The 25,640-nt window shown below is 39.8% G+C and overlaps 1 protein-coding gene across 6 annotated transcripts in view; it reads left to right on the plus strand.

The window, feature by feature from the left end:
• Positions 1–25,640, plus strand: part of LOC137890199 (ras/Rap GTPase-activating protein SynGAP-like) — a 38,667-nt gene that overhangs the window by 9,445 nt on the left and 3,582 nt on the right. For 5 of the 6 annotated variants that reach the window (XM_068734331.1, XM_068734335.1, XM_068734336.1 and 2 more), the window contains 17 exons: positions 2,669–2,757; positions 4,412–4,533; positions 8,524–8,677; positions 9,073–9,171; positions 9,306–9,545; positions 9,639–9,974; positions 10,095–10,239; positions 11,012–11,156; positions 11,772–12,008; positions 13,258–13,459; positions 14,152–14,342; positions 15,608–15,812; positions 16,541–17,119; positions 19,538–20,167; positions 20,305–20,466; positions 21,560–21,771; positions 24,230–24,302. In XM_068734331.1, coding sequence (XP_068590432.1) covers positions 2,669–2,757; positions 4,412–4,533; positions 8,524–8,677; positions 9,073–9,171; positions 9,306–9,545; positions 9,639–9,974; positions 10,095–10,239; positions 11,012–11,156; positions 11,772–12,008; positions 13,258–13,459; positions 14,152–14,342; positions 15,608–15,812; positions 16,541–17,119; positions 19,538–20,167; positions 20,305–20,466; positions 21,560–21,771; positions 24,230–24,302 — 3,821 coding nt within the window. The remainder of the gene's footprint in view (positions 1–2,668; positions 2,758–4,411; positions 4,534–8,523; positions 8,678–9,072; positions 9,172–9,305; positions 9,546–9,638; positions 9,975–10,094; positions 10,240–11,011; positions 11,157–11,771; positions 12,009–13,257; positions 13,460–14,151; positions 14,343–15,607; positions 15,813–16,540; positions 17,120–19,537; positions 20,168–20,304; positions 20,467–21,559; positions 21,772–24,229; positions 24,303–25,640) is intronic. The other variant, XM_068734334.1, reaches the window with a different exon arrangement.

The following is a 25,640-nucleotide window of genomic DNA, read 5'->3' on the forward strand; positions in this document are numbered from 1 at the left end:
GAAAAAAATAGAATGAATGTCAACATGAAACAAAATCATGGTTTTAGCTTTAAGACCCACCTATGGATGAATCTGTAACATTTTATGCCACACTTCCTAAGGATCAAATATATGATGAGTGGTCTTGATTACACAACCAGCTTAGAAAATGCATTCAATCCAAACAATATATGAATATATAATGATGTGGCTTTGTTGTACAACCAGGGCAAAAAAAACCCCAAATCCTCTTCGGCTACAAATAAGAGTGACGTTTTATCTTTAGACATACTTCATTCCCCCATGTATTGCTGTCATAACAAACCCTTAAAGATACAATATACAGGATTCAGAGCATCGGCGTATAGCAGCAAACCGCTATTATCTATGTGAAGATATAGTGGAGTAATGTCAACATGAGCAGAGAATAAAGTCGCTCTCCCTCTGTGTGTGTTGTTATCCAAGTATCTCCTTGCTTTGTTGACATAGCCGGGCCGGCCGAGTGTGCCTTTATTGCATCTTTGTGCATGTGAGCGTGCCCCACTGGCTAGCTCACGCACGGCACTCTGCAGTGTTACGGTGGTTACAGATGTTAATGCCGTCCCAAACGTCGTCATCGTAGAACCATAGCAACCGCCCTCCGGTTTATCCCTAAACATGGTTAGCTTGGTCAGCACTTTTGCTGTAGTCGGCCATGTTGAGAGCCATGGAGGGGCACTAAAAATGCTCAATCACATTTAAGCCACCTTTAACTGTGATTAGCTGGAAATTGCTAGCCTGATCAGACTGAATTGTGAGGTTATTTCTTTTATGTTTTGCACTAATCCATTGGTATTGACATCCTGTAACTGTTGTGTCATAATTCATTTGACACAAAAGCTGCAATAGCAAAATAACTGAGCAAAGAAATATGGCTATTTCTGTAACTTGACAACGTCTACAGCAGCGTCGGTCTCATCTATGGGTGTTAGTATTTTTCGATGCCAACAATATAGTAAGACAACGTCCCCCTTTTTCATTTCACCTTCTAAACTGTGACTGATTGATTGTTTTATCCAACACCCATCACTGGGTATAAAACCAGACCTATTTGAATTGCTGAACAAATTGCATATGTGGGTGGCTATTCAGAAGTCCAGAACCAGGCTAGGAAATAGTAACATTTTCAAGAGAAAGAAGAATTTTGCACAAAATGTCCCATAAAAATAGAAAGCTCAGTTTAAAAAACCCTGCATGCATTTCTGTTGTTGTTCGTATGGAGAGAAGAGGATGTTGAAGTCCCAAGGATGCTTTTGTGCATTGGCTTCATCTTTCTTAGCCAACACACTGCAATGTAGAGAAAGCATCAGATCTTATTCCCTACAGTCAGCTGTCTATACTTTTTATAGATCCATCATCATGTTCGAGTTTGCACAAGCCCAAAGTCAGACGAAGACCATAACGTTCAAGATAATTCATTGTTACTTTTTCCTACTAGATACGGGTCCAATGTGGTTCTCACATCAGGTTTTTCGTCTTTTTGCACTGGCCTTGGATACAGGAAGCTTCCCAATGGAGGAGTGATGAAAAGCCTCTATAACTGTCACAGTGTTGTTCTTTGTGTTTTTTTGGAGGCTGTAGCTGTCTGTCCTTGTTGGTGAGCTTCATTCACACCTCCTATTCTGCATTTTTGGTGTGATGATAGCTTATTTGTGAATATTATGCATTTGTCAGTTTTGCTATTTCTCTTTCTGTATGTGACCAAAGCAGCTGCAAGGTAAAGCCACGCTATGAATATGATAATGTTATAACTTTTCAACTTGTAATAAAATGTTCCTTTTTAAATGATTGGAAATTGAGTTAAGTGGGTTAAGACCTCTTAAAGGGTGTGAAAAAAAATTGTACATTTAAGTTAATGTAACTGTACATCAATAAATATCAGATAGTTTACAAGGAAAAGAATATAACAATTCAAGTTATTATATCATAATTCATTATTATAATGGCATTATTCGTTAAGCTGTTAAGATGCAATATTGTTCTAATGCTTTTTGTTGCTTTTGTGACCCATTTCAAGGGACATTTTGTGTAATTGTGTTATAACATCGAAACACTTTTCTTCCATAATTTATCCTTTCTTCACCAAATCTGGTAAACAAATATTTGGATGAGCTCAAAAAGTCATTGTGTTTTCTGATTTCATATCATTTTCCTGTTATTGGCTGCCAAAGTAAGCGTGACACATTTGATATTAAATTGTCATAATTGTTGAACGTGTTGTGTAATTGCTGCCTAATTTAAACGACACAAGCACAGAACAAAACCCTGAGCAAAATTTGCTGGAAATTTACTCAGCAACAGCCCTACAGCAACATGATACATTTAGATGGCCTCAACTCGGCAGTCAGTAGTCTGACTCACAGACGGGGTTTGCCCTGAGTTTGCACAGTTCATCATCAAAATCCTAATATACCAGCAATTTAGTATACTCTGAAAATCATCTTTAATGTTACATAATGTATTTTGATATTCTGCCTGAATTCAGACCCAGTAGAAAAACAAAAAAAACATTTCATATTCATTAGAATAATAGCCTACATTTAGGAACTTGTGCTTTTATGTTGAACACCTGCATTTGTTGACTAAGTATAAATATTTCATGTCTATGGTCTTATTTATTTATCTCTATTTCTTTTTTTTATTCTCAAAGACCAATCCCGCAGGGCAAGTTTTGCCTCTGTAAGACAGTCAAGCATGGAGACCCCTCCCAATGCCACCCCACAGCCCTTCAGACAGCCGGTGAGTACAGCATTACATTACATTACAGTCATTTAGCAGACGCTTTTATCCAAAGCGACTTACAATAAGTGCATTCAACATTGGTCACCAGAAGTCATAAGTACATTTCCTTTTCCAAACAAGCATCTAAGAGCATGAAGCAGAGCATAACTCAGAGTCAAAGTACAGAAACAAGAAAAACAGTTAGTGCTATAAGTAATACGAATACAATAAGTGCAACAAGCTAGTATGAAAACAATAAGTGCTAAGTGGAAGGCTCAGGGTAGCACTTCCTGAAGAGGTGGGTTTTCAGCCTGCGCCGAAAGATGGGCAGCGACTCCGCTGTCCTGACGTCAGTGGGAAGTTCATTCCACCACTGTGGGGCCAGGACAGAAAACAGCCGTGACCGAGTCGATCGGCTGCCGGGACCTCTGAGCGACGGGGCAACCAATCGCCCCAAGGCAGCAGAGCGAAGTGGTCGGGCGGGGGTGTAAGGCTTGACCATGGCCTGGAGATAGGAAGGAGCTGTTCCTTTCACTGCCCTGTAGGCTAGCACCAGAGTCTTAAACTGGATGCGAGCTCTTACAGGTAGCCAGTGTAGAGAACGGAGAAAGGAAGTTGTGTGGGAGAACTTGGGGCGATTGAACACCAGGCGAGCTGCGGCTTTCTGGACAAGCTCCAGAGGTCTGATGGCTGACGCCGGGGCTCCGGCGAGTAGAGAGTTGCAGTAGTCCAGGCGGGAGATGACAAGAGCCTGGATGAGAACCTGCGCCGTCTCGTCAGTCAGGAAGGGACGAATCCTCCTGATGTTGTAGAGCAGGAATCTGCAGGAGCGTGTAACGGATGAAATGTTTGCCGAGAACGACAGTTGGTCATCCAGGGTCACACCCAGGTTCCTCGCAGTCCGAGTTGGCGTCACCACGGTACCATCAATGGTGATGGACTGGTCCCGGTGCGGGCAACCCTTCCCCGGGAGCAACAGTAGCTCAGTTTTGTCTAGGTTGAGCTTGAGGTGGTGTGTCGTCATCCACTTCGAGATGTCAGCCAAACACGCAGCGATGCGCGTCTCCACTTGGGTGTCACCGGGGGGAAATGACAAGACCAGCTGGGTGTCATCGGCATAACAATGGTAGAAGTCATGCGAGCGAATAACAGAACCCAGAGATGTTGTGTAGAGCGAGAAGAGAAGGGGGCCCAGAACTGACCCTTGTGGAACCCCCGTAGTCAGCATGCGTGGTTCCGACACGGCCCCCCTCCAGGTCACCTGGTAGGATCAACCCGTCAGGTAGGATGCAAACAGGGTGAGTGCAGAGCCTGAGACGCCCATCCCTTCGAGGGATGAGAGGAGGATTTGATGGTTCACAGTGTCAAACGCCGCAGACAAGTCCAGGAGAATCAGGACAGATGTCGGTCACACTCTCCTGATGCATATGGAAGCTTTCTGCTCAAATAGAAGACACGTACACGACAGCTTTTTTTGGGCCCAGTCTGATTTTGTAAATTCCCACTGGGGAAGTAAAGTGAATGGGATGCTTGAGGCAGAGTCCACACTTTTATAGATGCTTTTCATACATTACGTTTCTAGCTAATCCTGCTATTACATTTTGGATATTTTTTTGTTGGGTCAGTGTTTTTACACTATATTATTTTCTATTTTACCTTGTTGAAACTTCAGAGTTTTCTCAATCGAAGGCTGAAGGGCTCCATCAAGAGGGCCAAAAGTCAGCCCAAACTGGACCGGACCAGTAGCTTCAGACAAATGATTTTGCCCCGGTTTCGAAGTGCTGACCAAGAGAGGTAAGTTGCCTTTACTGTATGGAGCATGTTATAATTCGAGGTAAAACCAACTGTTATCTAATTCAGTGTCACATGGTGGTCGCAGCCTGCGAAAGTCAGGAAAATACAGTGGACAGGTCTCCCAGTTTATCACAGGTCTGACAAGTAATTTACTGTTCACAATTCACTTGGTATACATGTCTCGTGCTGTCATGTTAGCATAAAGTGTTTCCTTGATTATTGCAAATTAATTATTGTCTCCACCAAAACGTCATGTCATTAGCAAGATCTGTTAAAATATGTAGATTTCTGATAATGCAAATATCTATAACCAGCAGACTTCATGCATGACTGTTACATGTATGTTACCTTTTGTGTTGAGTTCAAGATCATGCCATAATGACGTGATCATGCAAAAAAGAAACATACAAATATTTGCAGCATGGATACTGTGTTCCTCGGGATCATATTCTTGGAGTGTGGGAGGAAGCTAGAGCACCCAGCGAAAACCCACACAAAGCCAAGGAGCGTACTGTAACTCCATGCAGAGAGAACCGGAGACATTTTCCTATTTTTGTCTTTATTTGATAGTTGATAGTGTAGCGCCTCACATGAAACATGAGGAGAAAATGAAGGGTGTGACACAGAGGAATACTGTGGCTGTATGTGTTTTAACCACTAAGATGTCCCTTTTTTACTGTGAGGTGAAAGTGTTAAACACTGAGCCACAGTTCTGCCCCACAACCATCACAAAGACGACATACACAGTATGTATAACTTTAAATAAGTATTTTTATGCACTTAGATCAAGAGTTGCTTTTAGCTTTCGGTGCTACTTATCCATCAACAATCAAAGCTGTTCTTTCTTGGATGTTTGTCGTGCCGCTTTGTGTATTGAGTGTTATTTTAGTGGGTTAGGTGTGACTACCTACTAGAATTGCTTCTACATGGAAACCTCTCACTTAAGCAGCTGAAGACTACATTTATTTTATTTTAACATTGCTTATACCAAGCTTTAAAGTTGCCTCTTATTACAGCAAAAGCTGATTGTGTGATATAATCATACTATAGTGCGTGTAATTGATTAAAATGCACTGCATTCATTAAAGTAGAATGTGGCCATTGTTACTAAAGGAACTGTTCATGACGTTTGCATCATATTTTATACGATGCTGCCTGACACTCATAACTTGAAGTGTGGCTTCTTATGAACCACTCTAACAAAAGCAAAACCCTGCAGAAGGAAGGACATTGCATATAGTTATACATTGACAGATTGTCTGAGCTTTTTCTAGAGCCGTCAGGCACCCTGGGTGGGTTGGAGGGTTAATTACATCTGTCATCATGAAGCCTTTTGGGATACACACACACACACACACTCATATATACACACATATATATATATATATATATATATATATATATATATATATATATATATATATATATATATATGTGTATATATGTGTATATATATATATATATATATATGTGTATATATATATATATATATATATATATATATATAGTGGTTTATGCAGGTGTTACTCTTTTCATCAGTGCATATAAGAAAAAACAGAAAAAATGTCATGACTGTTATTTGGAAAAATATCTTATTCTCAAGATCTGTTGGACATTCAAGTAAAGTTGTTGGAACTACATCAGGCCTCCCATTAATCAGTTTGATTTCTGTTTTCCAGTCATCAGGATGCAGTAGCTTGTAACTGTCATGACAGCTCTTTCTTGACCTTTTGACTTGAGTTCACATCCCGGAGGGTTCGGGCCTGCAGTGTGACCAAAATTGTATGCAGTTCACACAATCCAGTCACGACGCACATATGGGAAATGTAAAGATGTAGAGCGGGAGAGGCAGAAAGTCAAAATGTAATGCTGACAGTACACTTTCCTCCTGCCACAGGAGATGCATAATAGGTATTTTCAGGGCAGGTGTGGATGTCCATACTCGGAGATGTAAAATGTGTTGTTTAGCACAGGATGTAAAAATCCTTTTTAGTAAAATGCTAGGTGAGTGCTAATGCAGAAGCCCAGTTCAAATGATAAAATTAATCACACTATTAGACATGTATTCTGTGGAGGCAGCACTTAAGAAGGTGGTGGGGGTAAAGGGACTTTCTCCCTCTAACCACGGCTGTTAACCAGCTCCGACCACTGCCTCAGACAGCTGCCTTCACAGCCTGGTTTCAGTTCTGCCCACACTCTTAATCCACTCATAGTGTTAAGTAGACTTTGCTATATACCCTCGGCGTCCAACTTCACACACTAGCTTTCCAACGCAGCTGCTCTACCTCTGCTGCCAAGTTGGTTTAAGAAAGCCTTTCTCATATACTGCATTCTGCGATGGCACTGCTCCTCAAACAAGACGATTCACTGCACCTCTGACCAACATTAAATCTGGGCTTAAATTAGTGCTCCTCATTTGCTGCATAATTATCAGGTGTTTCTTCAAAGCCTCTGCTTTTTCGTTTCACTCCATGTTCAAAGCTGGTGTTAATAATGCAGCATACTAGCTCCAGCTTCTCAGTACAGATAAACTCCACATTGGAGTACGTGGTGACTGTGGCTAAGTGGGGAGCAGGGCTACCTTTCAATCAGAGGGTCGGCAGTTCGATCCCCGGCTCCTGCTCTACTAGTCTCATGTCAATGTGTCCTTGAGCAAGACACTTAACCCCAAAATTGCTCCCGTAGCTGCGTCTATGGTGTGTAGATAGATACTGAATTGTAAGTCACTTTGGATAAAAGCGTCGGATAAATGACCGTAATGTAATAATGTAATGTAAACAGCTAGACTGGCTCTGTCCAGTGAAGAGGGAGATACACTTCTTCACTTTTTTGCTGAGATGAGAATATTGGTTCTGGAATACTGGTTCTGTTCAAAGGGAATACAATCTGCCTACCAACATCTCTAATGTTTAAAAACTAGTAAAATCACAACTTGTTTTTACACAAAGGTTTTTGCATGGATTAAACAAATAAGATCTAACATGTTAACATTAGGTGTTGGTGGGCAGATTTTGTTACCATAGTTTCCCTGTTTCCAGTCTTTATGCTAAGCTAAGCTAAATGGCTGCTCGTTGTAGCGGGCAAATATGAGAGTGGTATCGATCTTCTCGTCCAACTCTTAGAAAATCAATAAGGGTATTTCCTAAAATGTTGAACTATTGCTTTAACTTTCACCAGCTTTTCAGTGTAGATAAACTCCACGTCTTTAGCATATTGTCATTTAAAGTTTCAGAAAATGTTAAAGCAATAATTTTTGGACAAACCAGGTTAGCTCCCCCTGTTTCCAGCCTTTATGCTAAGCTAAGCCAAACACCTGCGGCTTTAGTTTCACAGCTGACACTAGCAAAATCACAATCAATCTTTTCATTTTACGCTCAGAATAAAGTGCTTTCCTCACTGCATTTTTTTTTATTGGCCCCACTGACACTGCTTAGCCTGAGAGACAAAGTTCACTCACCTTTTTGCTTCCACTACCGCTTTTCTTTTTCCTGATAGAGCTGCCCTCTTCTAAAGGTTACCCAGCGATCAGGTCTAATCAACTGCACCTTTTTATAACTGCATTACGGTATTTCTGCAGACTTAGCCCCACGGAAGAGCTTCCATTTATCTTCATTTACTCAGTAGTCAATACCAACATTACATTTAAATTAGTATTTTTAAATTCTTGTGCTGTTGTAGAACATGTAAGTATTTCCAGACAACACCACAAACTCAGATACTGTGGGCCAATTTCCCAAACATGCAGTATGAGTCACTTGAGTTGAGTCAATAAAAAACAAACACCAGAATTGAAAACCTGGTAGTCTTAGCTTTTCCATAAACTCATTTTAAAAGGATCAGAACTCAAAAATGATATTGAAATTGCAGGATGGACGATTTCTGAGCTGCAGTGACTCATTTTTGTTGTATAAACCCTTTCTGGATTGTTAATCTAAAGACCATAAAATATGATGATGATATATAATCAAATCTGAATTCTTCTCTCACCAGGACACGCTTGATGCAGAGCTTCAAAGAATCCCACTCCCACGAATCCCTACTTTCTCCTAGCAGTGCTGCGGAGGCTTTGGACCTAGTTTTGGATGAAGATGCCATAATCAAACCTGTCCACTCAAGCATTTTAGGACAAGAGTACTGCTTTGAGGTGTGTTGTATAACCATTTCCTTCTTCCTGGCTTTACCTGCTTTCTAATGGACTTATATTAAAAGAATGAATTGTCGACTTATTTAGCCAACCAACCAACTGAACTGAAAAATGTTCTTAGTATGTAAAGATGTCAAATCAAGTTAAACTATAAAGCCACTTCGCAGCTCTCTACGATATGTGATAAATAGTGTTTTATTGACTGTAAATGAATAATTCTAGAGTTATGGACAATTTAAAGACGTTAGCTAGTCTATACCACATTTCTTAAACCAACTGATTACTGGGTTAAAACCAATCAACAGATTAATCGATAGGGAAAGTTATTATCCGTTGAAGCCATAATGAGATATTTTATAATAATGAATATAATAGGACGTTATTTTTATCTGAAGGTTACCACCAATTCAGGGACAAAATGTTTTGCCTGCCGTTCTGCTTCTGAAAGAGACAAGTGGATTGAAAATCTGCAACGAGCTGTCAAACCTAACAAGGTAGATACATTCAATTTTTTCTTTTTAAATTGCCTTGAAATGTCACAATGACCAGATCCAAAGTGTAATATTAAGGACAGATGTTAATAAGGACTGTTATAATGCAGTAACAGAACTCCTCGTTTTCCTCCCAGGACAACAGCAGACGGGTGGACAATGTGCTCAAGTTGTGGATCATTGAAGCTCGAGACCTTCCGGCTAAGAAACGCTACTATTGTGAACTGTGTCTGGATGACATGCTGTACGCTCGCACCACCAGCAAACCCCGGACCGACACCGTGTTCTGGGGCGAGCATTTTGAATTTAACAATTTGCCTACCATTCGTAGCCTTCGATTGCACCTCTACAAGGAAACTGACAAAAAAAGACGGAAGGTAATGTCTTCTGTATAGATTCAACAGAGTCAAAAAAACATTTGATTGTGCTCCAAATATTTAGAATAAATGTTGTTTTTCTTGGTAATCTAGGAGAAAAGCACATATCTTGGCCTTGTTAGCATCCCCATCTCCAGCATCACGGGCCGGCAATTTGTGGAGCAGTGGTACCCGGTGATACAGTCCAGTGTCTTGAACAAAAGCGGTGGTGTTGGAAGTACCAAAGTGATCAACGCCTCACTGCGTGTCAAGTCTCGTTACCAGACAATGAACATCCTTCCTATGGAGCTGTACAAGGAGTTTGCGGAGTACATTACCAACAACTACAGAACACTGTGCGCAGTTCTGGAGCCGCTGTTGAGCGTGAAAAGCAAGGAGGAGGTGGCGTTCGCTCTGGTGCACATCCTGCAAAGCACAGGGAAGACAAAGGTATACAAGGGGTCAAATGTAACCTGATTCCAAGTGCACCTTATTTTTTACATAAACCATTGCTGTTATCTGTATGATCTGTCGATTCCTTTTCTACTGAACTGAAATTTGTCTTCTCAGGAGTTCCTGTCGGACATGGCGATGTGTGAGGTGGACCGGTTCATGGACCGTGAGCACTTGATCTTTCGTGAGAACACGCTAGCTACGAAGGCTGTGGAAGAGTACCTCAAACTGATAGGTCACAGATACCTCAAGGATGCTATAGGTAAGGCTGCTGTAGATTAACCGAACTCCATATCACTGTGTATGTAATCAGATGAAAGGAGTATTTTAAGATCAAAGTGTGTCAGACAAGGCTTAATTCCATCATAAACATCTGTCATTTAGCAGAAAATTACCATGACATTGTTTAATGTTGCGCTTGTTTGATCTACATTTGTGATTAATGTGTGACATTTTTTAAATTACTGTTATGTTTTGTGGTAACAGCATTTCAAAAATACTCTTCTTATGAAGTCTTGTCTAAATGTCACATCAACAAATAGGAATTGTGCTTTAATAACATTTTAGTGGCACAACATAATTTCTAATTTCTTCTTTTATTATCTCATACCTTGAAAGATAAATAGTAAGAATAGTTGGATTCACTGTTAAAGGTGTTTTTTCTTGATGTACACAAACAATACAATACAATACAATATACTGTAATACAAAGGAAAATGTACCAGTCATTTTTCATGTTGTATCCCAATAATTACAAATCCTGTATATTTTACATCTATATTTCTAAGTTTAAATATTAATTTCCTCCAAACAGCCTAGTAAACACATTGGCGATTCACATATTAACTATCATATTATCATATACTGTCATATTCATTAATCATCTTTATTCTCAGGGACTTTGAGAGATACAGCATTTGTGCAATTGTGTCTTCCTGATCCATCTGTCAGAGTAGTTTATGGCAGAACGTTATCTAGTGCAAAATGTTTGCCCTTTGGGGAAACATAATGACAGTGGGATCTGCAACCTACAGGTGACTTCATTCGAGCCTTATATGAGTCTGAGGAGAACTGTGAGGTGGATCCCATGCGTGTCCCACCGTCAGTCCTCGCTGACCATCAAGCCAACCTTCGAATGTGTTGTGAGCTGTTACTCTGCAAGATCATCAACTCTCTCTGGTTGGTTTCACCACAGTTATCTGTTCTGTATCTGTATTGACTTGTGCCCTGTATGGTCTCAAACCTGCTAAACGCAACTCTCTGTCAAACGTCCATTTTGGTCCATACCCATCACTTTAATAAGGAGTCTTACCTCTCCTAGTTCCTACATTTCCTGAAGGCAGCATGATTGAGCAAAGGTTTCAATCCCACCCCTAAAGATTTGAGACAGAAAACCAGATGTCTGTAATAAAAAAAACAGATCTGACACTAAAATTATTTTGTATCGAAACAATTATAGAATCTTGAAATAAAAAAAAAATTCAGAGGGCTTTACAATCTGTACAGAGTATGACGTCCTTGGTCCCTCACATTGGAAAAGGAATTATAAAAAAAAATAGTAAGAACAATATGCATATTTAAACAGTAATAACTGAAATTGCTATAATCAGTATTATTATCAACTTCATGTTCATAAACACAATCTCAAATCCGGAGCAGAGTGCGGTCAAATGATTTTCCAGATGTTTTAGTCTGCTGACCTTGCTGAATACCTGAAGGCTTTGGATAAGCTGCCGGATGTGACCTGGCCATTCACCTTGACAATGGGGAAATATAATAATCTCCTTCTTTCAGCATATTTCCCCGAGAGCTGAAGGAAGTTTTTGCGTCGTGGAGAGCCAGATGTGCTGAGCGTGGAAGAGAGGATCTTGCCGACAGCCTCATCAGCTCCTCCCTATTTCTTCGCTTCATGTGCCCAGCCATCATGTCCCCCTCCCTGTTCAACCTAATGCAGGAGTACCCCGCTGAGCGCACGTCCCGCACACTCACGCTTATTGCCAAGGTGATGCAAAACCTGGCCAGCTTCAGCAAGTGAGTCCCTGTCATTGCCTGTCCTCTTACACCAACATTAATTTGATTCAGTTCCCTTTTAGACTTCTAGACGCTGATGCCTGTGCGAGATGGGATACAAGTCACAGACATGGAGTCCCATCACGAAAATACAGGCTTGCAGTTTTGACTGCGATGGTACAAATTATTACTCACCCACAGTGAGCTCTAAGGCTTTTAGCGGCGACACATTTGTTCCTCCCTTCAGTTCTTTGAATATTAAAACAACTCTTCTGCCTTAAATATGCAGGTACACTTACTGTACAATTAAGATGTCAAAAGTTTAGTGGTAATTTAACAGACTCAACATTTCAGGAACATTGGATTCAAATGATCAGACATCCTCAAATAATATAACTTATGTAGTTGTAGTAGTAATTTATTTCCTCATTAACTCAGTCCTTCTTAACAATTTCCCAAAAGGAATGCACATGATAAAGAATAAAAAACAAAAAGGTTTCAAATTAAATGAAAAATAAAGGGAAAAAAAAGCTTAAACTCATTACAATTACCCTTTTTACTTAGCATACAAGCAACTCATTCACAAGGCTTAAGCTTTACAAGAACAGAAACAACTATAAAGGATATAGTTGTATAGAGTGCAGATCTCCGCCACGTGTGTCTGCACAGCCACTGTTGTATTGTGTGACTGAATGAATACAACCCATAATTGGCATGCCCCCTTTTAAGACACCAAAAGCCTGTAAGGAAATGTAAAACACATTTCATTCAAAGTCCAAAACAAGCGGCAATGAATGCAGATAATCATCTCGAAGTCATCAGATAAGACACTACGTACAATCTTGGCAAAAACTAAAGTAAACGCGCCAATCTGTCTGCCTGCATAGCGGTGGCTGAGTTTCGGTGAGATACAGCAGTGTGTGTACTGATAGTTGCACTAGAGAGAAAAAGATTATAAACAATGTAATAGTGGTCTATGTTCTCAACTATAATCAAAACCAAGATATGCCTCAAAATGGCGATGTAAACATACTCACTGTTAAATTGTTTTACACGCAGAGTGAATATGCGCAGGAAATCAAAAGTACAGAACAACAAAGAAGGCAATCACTGTCCCCATAACTTTTTAAGTCATAATATATATGACACAATATACAAGATGTTATTCAACTTAACTTCTACACACCCCTTAATTGTAAATATTAGATCCTTCCACAGTGCAATTTGGAGTATGTTTCCATCTTCATCCCTGTCTTCATTGTCTCTGCAGATTTGGACCCAAGGAGGAATACATGTATTTCATGAATGAGTTTCTGGAGATGGAGTGGGGCTCCATGCAGCAGTTTCTCTATGAGATTTCCAACATGGAGGCCGGAGGAAACGCTGGAGGGTTTGAGGGCTACATTGACCTTGGAAGAGAATTGTCCATGCTCCACAGCTTACTGTGGGAAGTCATGGGCCAGCTTAGCAAGGTAGGTGGAATAACACGCTGGAACATTAAATTAAACATTTTAAGGTGATTTCTTTCTCTAACTGAAGAATGTAGAGAGAGTTGGAAAATGAGGCTCTGTGGTTCTCTATCTGTCAGACAGGATTAATATTATTTGAACTCCATTAAAACTGAGGTGGAATAAGTACTTTAATATTTAACTACAGTGCTTGCACTGTTAATTTATTGAAATTGTACTATGGCTGTAACATAATGAAAGTAATACATATTTTATGCTCAGCTCTAAATTGTCTTAAAAGTATGTGCTTTTTAATATCTGTATTCTGTGTTCCTTGAAAGACATTCTCTGTGTTTTCTGAATGGCATTTGAATTTTATAAATGAACAAGTGAATCGTACAGAGGTTTCCAACCCCTGGGGCAAGTACTCTGCCGTAAAACATTTTCTACTGGGTTGCATAAAATGCTGAATAATCTAGTCTCTCTCCTGATACCTATTTAGATACCTAAAATTAGTAGATCTGCTGTTAATGAGTACCACGCTTTCTTTATCCCAAATTTAAATATTAACATGATAATGATTTTGAACTAAAGTTGGTCATCAGTACATGATATAATCAGTTTCACCTACATCATGATAAAGGGTGGGAACACCTGGTATAAGGCATGTGAGCATTGGATTTTCTTGATTTTTTTCAAACCTTTCCATGTTGAAGGATGCCATTCTCAAACTCGGACCCCTACCAAGGCTGCTGAATGACATCAGCGTCGCCCTGAGGAACCCACAGCTCCACATGCCTACAAATCACCAGCCGGACAGACCGAAGGACAGACTCTTCTCGCGCCCATCTTTCAATCGTCTGATGTCCTCTGACTTCCAAAGCCTTATGATGCGTGACTTAAACAGGTATTCTCTCATGGTTTCCTTTCTCATGTATTTTTTGTTTTTATCACTTCTACACATGAAATTTGATTTGCATGTCCTCAAAGACGATTGAGCCAAGATGGGTAATGCTAATGATTTTGCATTTGAACAGAGGATTGATCCCTGCTGTGACTTTACCAAGACAATGTGAATGGCCATAGTTGCAAAAATGCACCTACTGCACATAATCATAATTATTACAGTTTATGTGTATAATTAACAGTAGCACATACAAAGGACAAGAAAACATAATAAATGAGGATTCAGTAGCTCAAAACAAAACACTGGCATATTTCTAAAAGCACATAATGCTAATGCACCTCTTCAGGCTTTTTAAGTAGTTTATCAATCAGTAGTTGCCAGCACCATCTGTTCCCAGACTCTCTTACCCAAACCTGTTTCCTCTGTGTTTTAATTCATGTCAGCACTCCGCTATTGTCAAGAGACTGTTGCTCTCGTTACAGCATAACTGTTTAAGAGTGCCTTCTCCTCGCTGACTTTCAACATAATTCATTATGCAACAATTACATAATAAAACTTTAGTTCTTGCACAACAAAAAAATCTTAAAGACAGTTGCGTAGGACCAAATACTATTGACTGAGTACCAATGACAGAATTCTTTCGTTTCTTCACGTTTCATTATGAAATGAGAATAACAAAGGAATGATGCTACAGTTTTTTTTTTTTAATTGTTAATTTATCTATATATAGAAACATTTATTTACAGCTTCAAACAATTAACAATCTATAGCTACAGCTAATGAGTGCATTTTCTCACCACGTAATATTTATGTAAAACAGGTCAAGGGTGAGACCCTTACAAAGTGTAGCCAGATTAATATAGTGGATTATGATCATTATTTAAATGAGAAAAAAACACATTCTGATGAAGAAAAATGTGTTTGTATTTCTGACTTTTCTCTAATATTTTTTTTTTCTTGTGAAATACTGCTTTATCCTTTCAGGTGTGTGAAGATTATTCTACGGAAATCACTCTTTGATTAAACTGCTCACAACTTGCAATGTCATGCAAGCATTGAGGAGCAAGGAGATATTGCCTCATATTTAAGGGTCAGCAAGGGCCATCTGTCCTCTGCTTGTATTTTTTATTTTTTTTTTACAAATGGCCCATGTTGTTTAACATTTAATGGGATAATGCTAAATAGAATCAAGTATAAAATATCTATGAGACGGTGTAAACCCATCAGGTCCATTTGCAACATGTGTTTCTGTTGTGTATCTGCAGTTCAATAGACATCTCTCGCCTGCCATCCCCTACAACTGGAGTCTCAGCTGTAGAATCCCTCTCGTCTAACCTGAACATGAGGCGTCATGCAGAACGAGACCTCCGCTCGTCGAGGGAAGTGTTCTACGTGACTCGCCCGCCGCTGGCTCGATCCAGCCCCGCATACTGCACAAGCAGCTCGGACATCACTGAACCTGATCCAAAGGTACAATGTCAAGGTCAGGTATCGCACTGTTATTAAATTGAAGTGAGCACTTAGGCTTGATTGCTTTCTTTGTTTGTCAGTAATAATGACAGTTTTTAGGAATTTTAATAACTTCTTCTTTTAATTTCTTTTGAGAGTGGATTCAAATTGAACTTCAGATCGTAATAACAGGTTTTTAACATTGTATTATTTAATCATCAAAGCCATTTTCAAATCTCAAGACTTTCGATTTGATAACATGCAATGTAAGATTTGTAAGATTTTCACAAAATATAACATTAAAAGGCCAAACATTACGTTAATCATTCCCGGTAATCTTTATGCACTGTTTTTAAAAATGTAAGACAAATTAATTAGTTTTAAGTAAAAGATTTTGAAAGGCAGATTATTGGCAAAGCCTTTTTCAACAATGCAACAAAAAATATAAAAGAAAAACAAGCCAATACATTTTTATTTAAAAAGCATTTCAAAAAAAGCTTAAATGGAAAAAAAACAAAGAACAGGAGAGTAAAACCTTTGTGTGACATAAGTATACAAACACAATTAGCTGTCTAAAAGCATCAATGTAACTATATATGACCGCTTAATGCATTTAAAATCTAATTTAAAACAGAAAATATACACATTTTAAATGGAGTACATTAGTTTCCTTGTTGTGAGTTTTAGTATGTACCATAATATCCAGTCTGAAGTCCAGCTACAATAAATATTTGTATTGTTTTTCTCAGGTCCATAGTGTGAATAAAAGTGTGTCCATGATGGACCTTCAGGATTCCCGCATGAACAGCATTTCTAACCTCAACTCTGTGGGAGACATGCTCACCTCCTCTCAAGCCTCTATTGCCGGCCTGGGCCACAGCTTCGGAAACCTCTGTGGTCCTCTTCGTATGGGAGGGCATATGCCAGTGGGCTCTGCAGGGTCTGGTTTGAGGCTGAGCCAGATGGGCCACATAGGGGGGCCCACCGAATCCATCTCTCAACAGCAGCAGCAGGCGGCAGCCGCCATGCACTTCCCCCTGTCTTTCCAGAACCCGCTATTCCATCTGGCTGCCCAGAACTCCCCGGCTCAGTCTCAGCCTCATCCCCCTCCTCTCCTCCTCGCCCCGGAGCCAGAGAATGGCCACCACGACTATGCACCGGCCTTTGGCAACAGTGCTTTCTCCCGCAGTGAGGACTTGTCCGCCCTGCGGTCACAAAGCAGTCTGGTGCAGCCCAGCATTGTCCACTCACACAGTTACAGTGATGATTTCACCCGGCAGAATCAGAGCAATGACTTCGCCTGGCATCAACTGTCACTGCAGGTGCAGGTAGGAATCTCTCCTTTATCTTCACACACTTTAAAGTTGTAATGGTATGCACACTTTGTATTGCTTAAACAGGGTTAACTTCCTATTTTTCACAAATCTGCAAATCTTTCCCATTTTATCTGTACAGGTGACTCCCATAGTATGAAGAACTGTTTGGTGTCTACAATTATATTGATGGATGTAACCTGTAACAATCTATAATGAAGGGTTTTATTATGCAAAAACATCTTGCATAACTCCTCATTTTATAGGCAAAGAGGTGACTGAAACAGTCATCATAGATTGTAAAGTTACATTTTTAACAGCAGAACGTCTCTCGCCTATGAATGGCTGCATGACCTGGAAAAGAGCACTTCCATCAGGAGAGAAATTGGTCTCCATATTTATTCTGAGGTATAGCTGAATATCCAGAATGGTGTTTTAGCTCTTTTTTTTTATTCACAATGCTCACTGATCATTTCCGTTGTTCACTTGTATCTGTTTAAGTGTGATCTCTAACTGACTCTCTATCTATCTGTGATGTTTAAAATAATTCAGATCACATTTTAAAACTTCAAACTTGACCACTTGTTAAATGTGTTAGTTGCTTGACACTGGATGGTGCCATGGTGGTTGGTTGGTTGCCTGCCTGCCTGTCAGACCTGTCACAGTATACACTCATTTGCAGTGCATTATACTGACAGGTTCTGTTGTATTGTCCTCCCACATTTATTTCAATAAGGGTAGGCTAAATAATAGAAACACCTCTGTATATTAAAGTCACTCGAAACTCCTGGCTAGCTACTATAATTTTGAGTGGACAAATAAGGTTAATAAAATGGCGTGCCTGATTGTATAAACTTTATACCCCTCATATAAGAGTCGAATAAAGTTTCAAGGCTTTTGGGTTGTATTTTAAAACCATAAGGGACAAAAATTTCAACATTAATTGCTAAAACTTGATGGTTTTAAAGCTTGAAACTCGTACATCAGTGGATCTTCTGGTTTATGTCCTTCATTTTAGCAATCACTCAATTTCAATACACATGCAGTATAATCATTATCACTACTGGATCTACAAATGCTGTGATGAGGATGGTCACAGCCAGGAATTTATTTTCTCAGTTTTTTTATTTCAAGCCAAATTGCCCATTATAAAGTCTTGTCAATTATTCTTAGTGTGATTTTAATGCCTTTATTGAGCAACGAAAATGTCTGCAGTAATTCAGTTTCACCCTTGCAGTTCATTGGATCCTGCTGGAACTTTTGTTTTCACTGTGGTCAGACTTTATTGTCAGGTTGCAGAACAAAGCTCGAATCCAAACAGAATAGGAATGGCTCTCTCATGAGCAGCAGAATATGCAAATCTAACAGTCATATAAGGGCACTTTTGAGGGACATTTCACTTTACAGACACACACTGAAGCAGGATCATTCACTGGTCTGCTCTGCTGAACTCAGGGCAGATCATAACTGTTGATACTTCTCATAATAAGCTGTATTATACATATTTTAACCCTCTGTGTACTGTAGATCAGACTTATATCTTATATCTTGAGAGTCCATACTGGAGTTTGAGCATTTCCAGTAAGGCTGATTAACCTTTGAGAAAAATAATGTTATATGTAAGCAATAATTATATGTTTCAAACTTGTTTTTAAACACATGGTAGCCCAAATTATAAAATGTCACATGTCACATGTTCAGTAGGATTCTTGTGTTTTTTGGAACAGCTTTTAATTAATATAAACTGACCTTTTTGGCTGTGACGTGATGATGTGTGCAAAAGTCTCTGCAAAATTATAATCTTTAGTGATATGGTCATGTAGTCCTGAGCTATTTCTGTCCTGCTGCGTGGGCCTTAATGGAACAAACATCACAGGCCTCCTGTTTATTAATACAGATGGTGTGTCAGAACAAGGCGTTATCTATCTATCCATCCATCCACCTACTTAGCTTCCTAGACATTTCTGACCATCCAGACCTCTCAGGTCAACTGGGACAGGTCTGCTTCTGTCCCCAGAGTCGGAACAAAACATCAGTGCACCACATTTCTGGAACAAACCTAGAAAACCTGATGTCTGCTCCAGTTTCAAGTTATCAAAACCATTCCGTTTGCTACTGCCTTTTATTTAATCCTATAATTTGGGACTGCTTCCTTCATAACTTGGACTGCACTATAGCTAAACTGTAATTTGTATTCTGTTGTAAATCTTAAAAAACATTTTATTGTACTCCTTTTTTTTTTTTTGTCTTTTTATACGTTGATGCCTTTTTATGTTTTGTACTTTGAATGGTCTCTCTGTTCTTTCTGGTAATGGGTGGCCATGTGCATTGCTGTTGGCTTTGTGTCTTATTGGACCATTGGGGGGCATCAAACATTTGCTTAATTTTCCTGACACATTCTTTTTTGTCTGTCACCCTATTGTCTCCTCTCAGGAGTCTCTTCAGCAACAGCACCTGATGGGAGTTGTATCTCAGTCAGGCACTGGGACAGGCACCCCCGCCTCCTTGGCCACACCACCTACTACAGTTCACCCTATACGCCACTCATCCATGGCTCCGCCACAACACCTCAAGTCACAGCGGTCTATTAACACTCCAGCCACCGCCACACCTCCAAAGGTTCGCCCGCAGAGCCGGAACCTCCTCCTTGACTCTTCTGACACAAACTTCAGCGGCAGTCAGCCGAAATCGCGCCATTCTCAGCATCCACAGCAACATCAACATCAACAACAACAGCAACATCAACATCAACATCAACAACAACAACAACAACAACAACAACAGCAGCAGCATCAACAGCAACAGCATCAACAGCAACATCCGCAGCAGCAACATCCGCAACAGCAACATCAACATCAACAGCATCAACAAGAAGCGCAGCTGTCGGTGACAGATAGTCCAGCTCCCGGACTCCCATACCAGACAAGCTCCGCCAAAGAGAACCAGGGCCCTCAAGCAGCTGCAGAGGACTCAACAGACACGCCCACAAAAAGCACCAAGAAGTCTCAACAGACACAACTGCAGCCGCCACAGCAGCATCTGCTCAAACCAGGCAATAAACAGGTCAATCTAACTACAGTCTCTTAAGTGTCTCACTTTACAAAGTGTGCCATTATATTGACATGTGTTCAAGGCATTTCTAAGATGAAGACATAGGTTTAAAGCATGACTGACGTGTGTTGTTGTTGTTGTTGTTTCAGGGTTCTCAGTCGACGTTGAACACCCCGGCCCTCAATGAACGGACAGTTGCTTGGGTGTCCAACATGCCACATCTCTCTGCTGACATCGAGAGCCTGCGGCCAGACCGCGAGGGTCAGCTGAAAGAGTACTCCAAGAGCATGGATGAGTCGCGACTGGAGAGGGTCAGCAATCTTTCTTTTACTACCTTTGAATGAAGTTAACTCACTTGCTTCCTATGAATACTAAATATTAGTTTTGAAAATATAAAAAGTTTCATCTGGTGAGTTGACCTCAAAAATGATAGTATAGAACAAAAAACTCCCGCACACTGTCTTCTTCACTTGTATTCAGAGATATTTAGTGACAACATTTCAGTACATAGACCTTCATCAGGTTACTTTACAAAACAATGGGAGAGAATGTCTTAAATATGTTGGTAGGCCCACGTAGACCAATCGGGTCACACTACACGATAACATCACTGAATCAGTCAAGAATCATGAACATCGCATCATGCCACCAAAGACCTAGAATATCAGCATGAAAACATATACATAATTTAATATAGAAAGAGTGGCTTGAAAATTGTTTTAAAAAAATGCACATAATGAAGAAAAGCTGCCATACCGAGATAAATGTATATTATGTAGTTCAGAATTGGTTGGAGCTTGACAAATATGTCTTCTAGAGTCTGTGTGTATATATAATTAGGGAAGAAGCTCATAAAGACGAAATCCTTCATAAAAAGATTACATAATAATATACAAGTGTAATCCATTTGGGATGAGTACAAAACAAACAGTATATCAGAAAAATCACAGAGAATATCTCATAACATTACATTGAGAAGTAGCTCATCATTCAAACCCTTGAGAGAAAAATTGTTAAAAAAAACATTTGCTTTTTCTAATAGCATTTTCTACATGTGCATCACCTGCACTGGGGTGACACTGTTTCAACCTTTTCTGCCATATTGCAAGTATAAATCAGAGCTATAACTAAATCATACATGAGTTGCATAATGGTGGCTGTTGTGCATGTTTTATGATGAATAACTCCCACACTCTTGCCTTTATTAGACATTCATATGTGAATTTACATATTTAAGCCGACCACAGTTCTGCTGCAGGTTTGTCTGGCCTTTCCCACTTGCAGCTTAACATAAAGAGAGGCGCACTACAGAGCCGTGTCTATATTGATGACATCCCTCGTCATTCAGGAAGACTTCTGAATACGAGTGACGACACAGGTGATGTGACTTTATTTTTATTTTAGGTAAAAGAGTACGAAGAAGAGATATATTCCTTGAAGGAGCGGCTGAAGATGTCTCATCGCAAGCTTGAAGAATATGAGCAGAGACTTGTGTCGCAGGAACAGCAGACGAGCAAGATCCTAATGCAGTATCAGAACCGCCTGGATGACAGTGAGCGCCGTCTAAAGCAGCAACAAGTGGAGAAGGACTCTCAAATCAAAGGCATCATCAACAGGTGATTAGTGTTCAGCTTGAACTAGAGCTGGCAGAAATAAGGCTGTGCCAATTACTGCCTGGCTTTCTCTATTGACACAAATTTCTACCAAGTTCATAAATCCAGTAAAATATATATATATTTCAGTAAAGTTAAAATATTGAAGTGTAGCAAGTTGTGGATTGCAGCTGTAAGAGCAAATGTTTGAGGGCTACAACAAAACACATCTACAAGGTTAAATGTGGTGACTAGTTTTACAAATTATTTATTTGCCTCCATTTAAAGAAATGTTTTTGGTCTGCTGTATAAGTACTCAGACAAACACTGTGCTTAGTGAGGGAAGATGTGTCAAATCTTTTTAAGAATTTCTTCTTAAATTTAAGAGCTTCACAAAATATGATTAATGGCAGAATGAGTAGGATTTGTTTGTTGCGATTTATAAACACAACATTCAAAGTTGGCCCATCCTCCCCGGCTTAATGTCACCAGAAGCGCACTCTCCCCTGACCTCTGTTGCCAGAACACAGCCCAGTGTATCACATTTAGCAGCAATTCAAGAGCGGTGTACCTGACTTTGAGCTTTGTCTGCTTGGCGTTTGGACTGTATTTGCGTTTTTTTGGTGCGGTGTCCATCGTTTTTGTAGCTTCCTCTTGGATGGGTGCTTACAATCGGACACCTGGTCGCTATATTCTTATGGAGTCCAGCCCTCATACCCTGCGCTGTGTGGCTGGAGGCTACACACCCAGTTACCAAAGGCTGACGCCAAGAAACGTCCCGAACACAGCAAAACTAATAGAAAAGAGAGAATGCATGCAGAGGGGCAGGGTCTCTGCAGATACAGACTGCCACACACCTCCAGTGGGTCATAAGTGATGATTGAGAGTGATTACCATTGTTTAAGAAAATCCTACTCATTTTGCCTTTAAAGTAAAAATCCAAGTCAAATAGAACTTTTATGATGTCATATGTATCCATTTTTAAAGAAATAGTTCAATATTTTGGGCAATACGCTTATTTTCCTACTTGCTGCAAGTTAAGTGAGACGATACCGCTCTCATATCTTACTCTGACTTTAGCTCCAGACATAACGGTACTCCATGGAGTTTGTGTTCGTTAAGTATATATTCACATAACACCTTGCATCGTGTTATCTAAGTCCATGAATTTAGGCATTTAGGCATTCATGCGCATCTTTGGAAATGCAGAACATTTTGAAAAAAATTTAAATACAGCAAAAAAAAATAAAAACATCTTACACTTACCTGAGGAATATTTGGCGTATCAATAAAAGCAAAGTGCATCATAGTGCAATGGAAACAGACTTGGCACATAAATCATGATGCACATGTAGCATGTGACTTTAGGCGTCCATTGAAGATTCCGCTCCACTGAAGAGATGAAAAATGGCGCCAGACCAAAACATGTGTGGAGCTATGACGAGAAGGTAACGTTCCTTGAATTAATACATGAAACAAATATAAATACCATATTTTCTACATTGTTTTCTATTGTTTGAGGTTTGACTGGCGCCCGCATTACAGTAGTGAATGGAAACACACTTTGATTTGCATTTTCTTATACACATTTTCTGAAACTATTCCTCACATTACTAACTAACCCTGTAGAGCTCTAAATTGAGACACACAAAGGACTCACTCATCAACACATCTTTCCCTAGCACTAGTTGTACTGGTCAAAAACTCCACAGGGTACCTTTTAATGCACAGATAAGAGTGGTATCGATCTTCTCATCCAGCTCTTGGAGAGAAAGCAAATATGTGTATTTCCCAAAATGTAGAACTATTCCTTTAAATGTAACTCATTTAAATATCACAACTGATACCAAAAATCATACCCGTTAGGCTCATACTTTAATATGAAACACTTCACGAGGTTGGTTTTCATTTTATTTCAACAAGTTGATTACAAGGACAGAACGAAACAGATTAATTCTGACTGTAGCTACATGTACTTGAAGGAAATGTTTCATGGAACAAAGTCGGATTGCTATCCAATGAAATGCTTAGTGCACAACATTCAATTTATTTCTGAAAGCCAAAGTTTTGTATAATTTGAGTATACAGCGCTCACATCTCATCTCATTTGGTAGAAAACCTCCTTGAGTTGAATTAAACATTTTCCTCTGAGTACAGATACAGCAGATGGGTGCACACTGAACTATTTTATTTTTTACCTTTATTTAATCAGATAAGTCAATTGAGAACCAGTTCTATCCTGCACGCACTCATTTCACAAGATGTCTATCTGAACAGCTGAATTTGAACTGCCTAAATTATTCTGACCACAGTTCCGATTCAGCTTCAGGAAGCTCCGAGGATGGCTGAATGCACCCAGAAAAATGTCAAGACCTTAATATCATCATATGGCCACATAGTCCTACAGTAAATTTGAAGAACACCGGATTCATAATTCTATTTTTATCAACCGGTATGTTTGTTTCTATTTCCCTGTCGTCAGACTCATGGCTGTGGAAGATGAGCTGAGAGTGGGTGCCATTCCTGATATTAAGCCTCGAATCCTCACAGACCAGGTTTGTGCCTGTGTCTACATCTTTTATCATTCCTATTTGCTAAACCAGTCATGTCCTCAAACAGCTTGCATCATTCTTACATCACATTCAGCGCATTTGCCAAAGCCAGTGCAGGGGAAAAGTTTGCAGCTGTCATACACTTCACCTATTCCCATCTTTCAAAAGTACGTTTGTCACATCTGAAAAAAAACATTTCACCATTTATTCTGCACGCGGAGGGGGAAAATACAGTGCTCATCCTCAAAATCAAGGGCTTGATGGAGCTTCAATTTCTGTGCAGGGGTCAATCTAGGTCTGAAGGAATACCAAGTCTTCAGCACTGAAAGTGATTATTTACCACGAAAAGATCATTATCATTATACCACAGAACGCATCCATCGTCAGCAAACCTTGACTGTGACTCACCAGCGCGTCATAGTAATTCTGCAGGGCTCGGTGTCGTGAATGCACCATGTGGGCTGGATTGTGACGCAGGTGAAGAGGCTGTGTGTGTGTGTGTGTGTGTGTGTGTGTGTGTGTGTGTGTGTGTGTGTGTGTGTGTGTGTGTGTGGCTTTTACGCCGAAATAAACATTTGCTGTCGTTGAAATACACTGTCAGTCTTTTAGTGCTCAATATCAAGAGCAAATAGACAAAATTGCCACTGGGCCTGCTGTGAGATTGTAATTGTTTTTACAACAGACTTCTTAAACAAATAGGAATGCGTGATGAGAATAGAGCCTAGCTCTGCAGCCCAATTTAGAGTGTAGTAAAGCAGGATTAGTTTGCAAGCCGTCCTTTTTGGCTCAAACTATAGTCATAGCTGTAGAAGCAACACTCATGGTATTGAATGTTTCAGTTAATGGATTCACAGTCAAAGTAAGTGTTGAGAAATGCTTGCTTGTCCTTAGGATTAGAGTTTTGTTTATTACTCTGAGTGAGTGTGAACAGTTTTTTCCCATGGACAGAAAACCGAATTAAGATTTAAAGGAACAATTCAGCATTTTTGGAAATACGTATAATTTGCTCTCTTGCCAAGACTTGCCAATGAGAAGATCAACACAAGTCTTGTGTCTATATGTTAAATATGTAGTTGGAACCTGCGGCCGGTTAGCTTAGCTTAGCACAAAGACTGGACACAGGAGCAGTAATTTCCTGAGGTTTCCACTGATTAACTAAGCCCAGACCATCCGGGGCTGAGGACCAACTTTTTTCCGGTGTCACTGCTATTCTGCCTTAACACTACTGCCTAAATTACATTCAATTGTATTATATGACTACTGCAGCCATTACATTTAATGTAATAGTAATGTTAAGACAATTGCTCTGGGCAAAATGGAGAGCCGCAGGTCAGCTGACAA

This window comes from Cebidichthys violaceus, unplaced genomic scaffold, assembly GCF_023349555.1.
Source record: "Cebidichthys violaceus isolate CVI_PGR_0920_01 unplaced genomic scaffold, fCebVio1.0.p SCAF_63, whole genome shotgun sequence".
NCBI lineage: Eukaryota > Metazoa > Chordata > Actinopteri > Perciformes > Stichaeidae > Cebidichthys > Cebidichthys violaceus.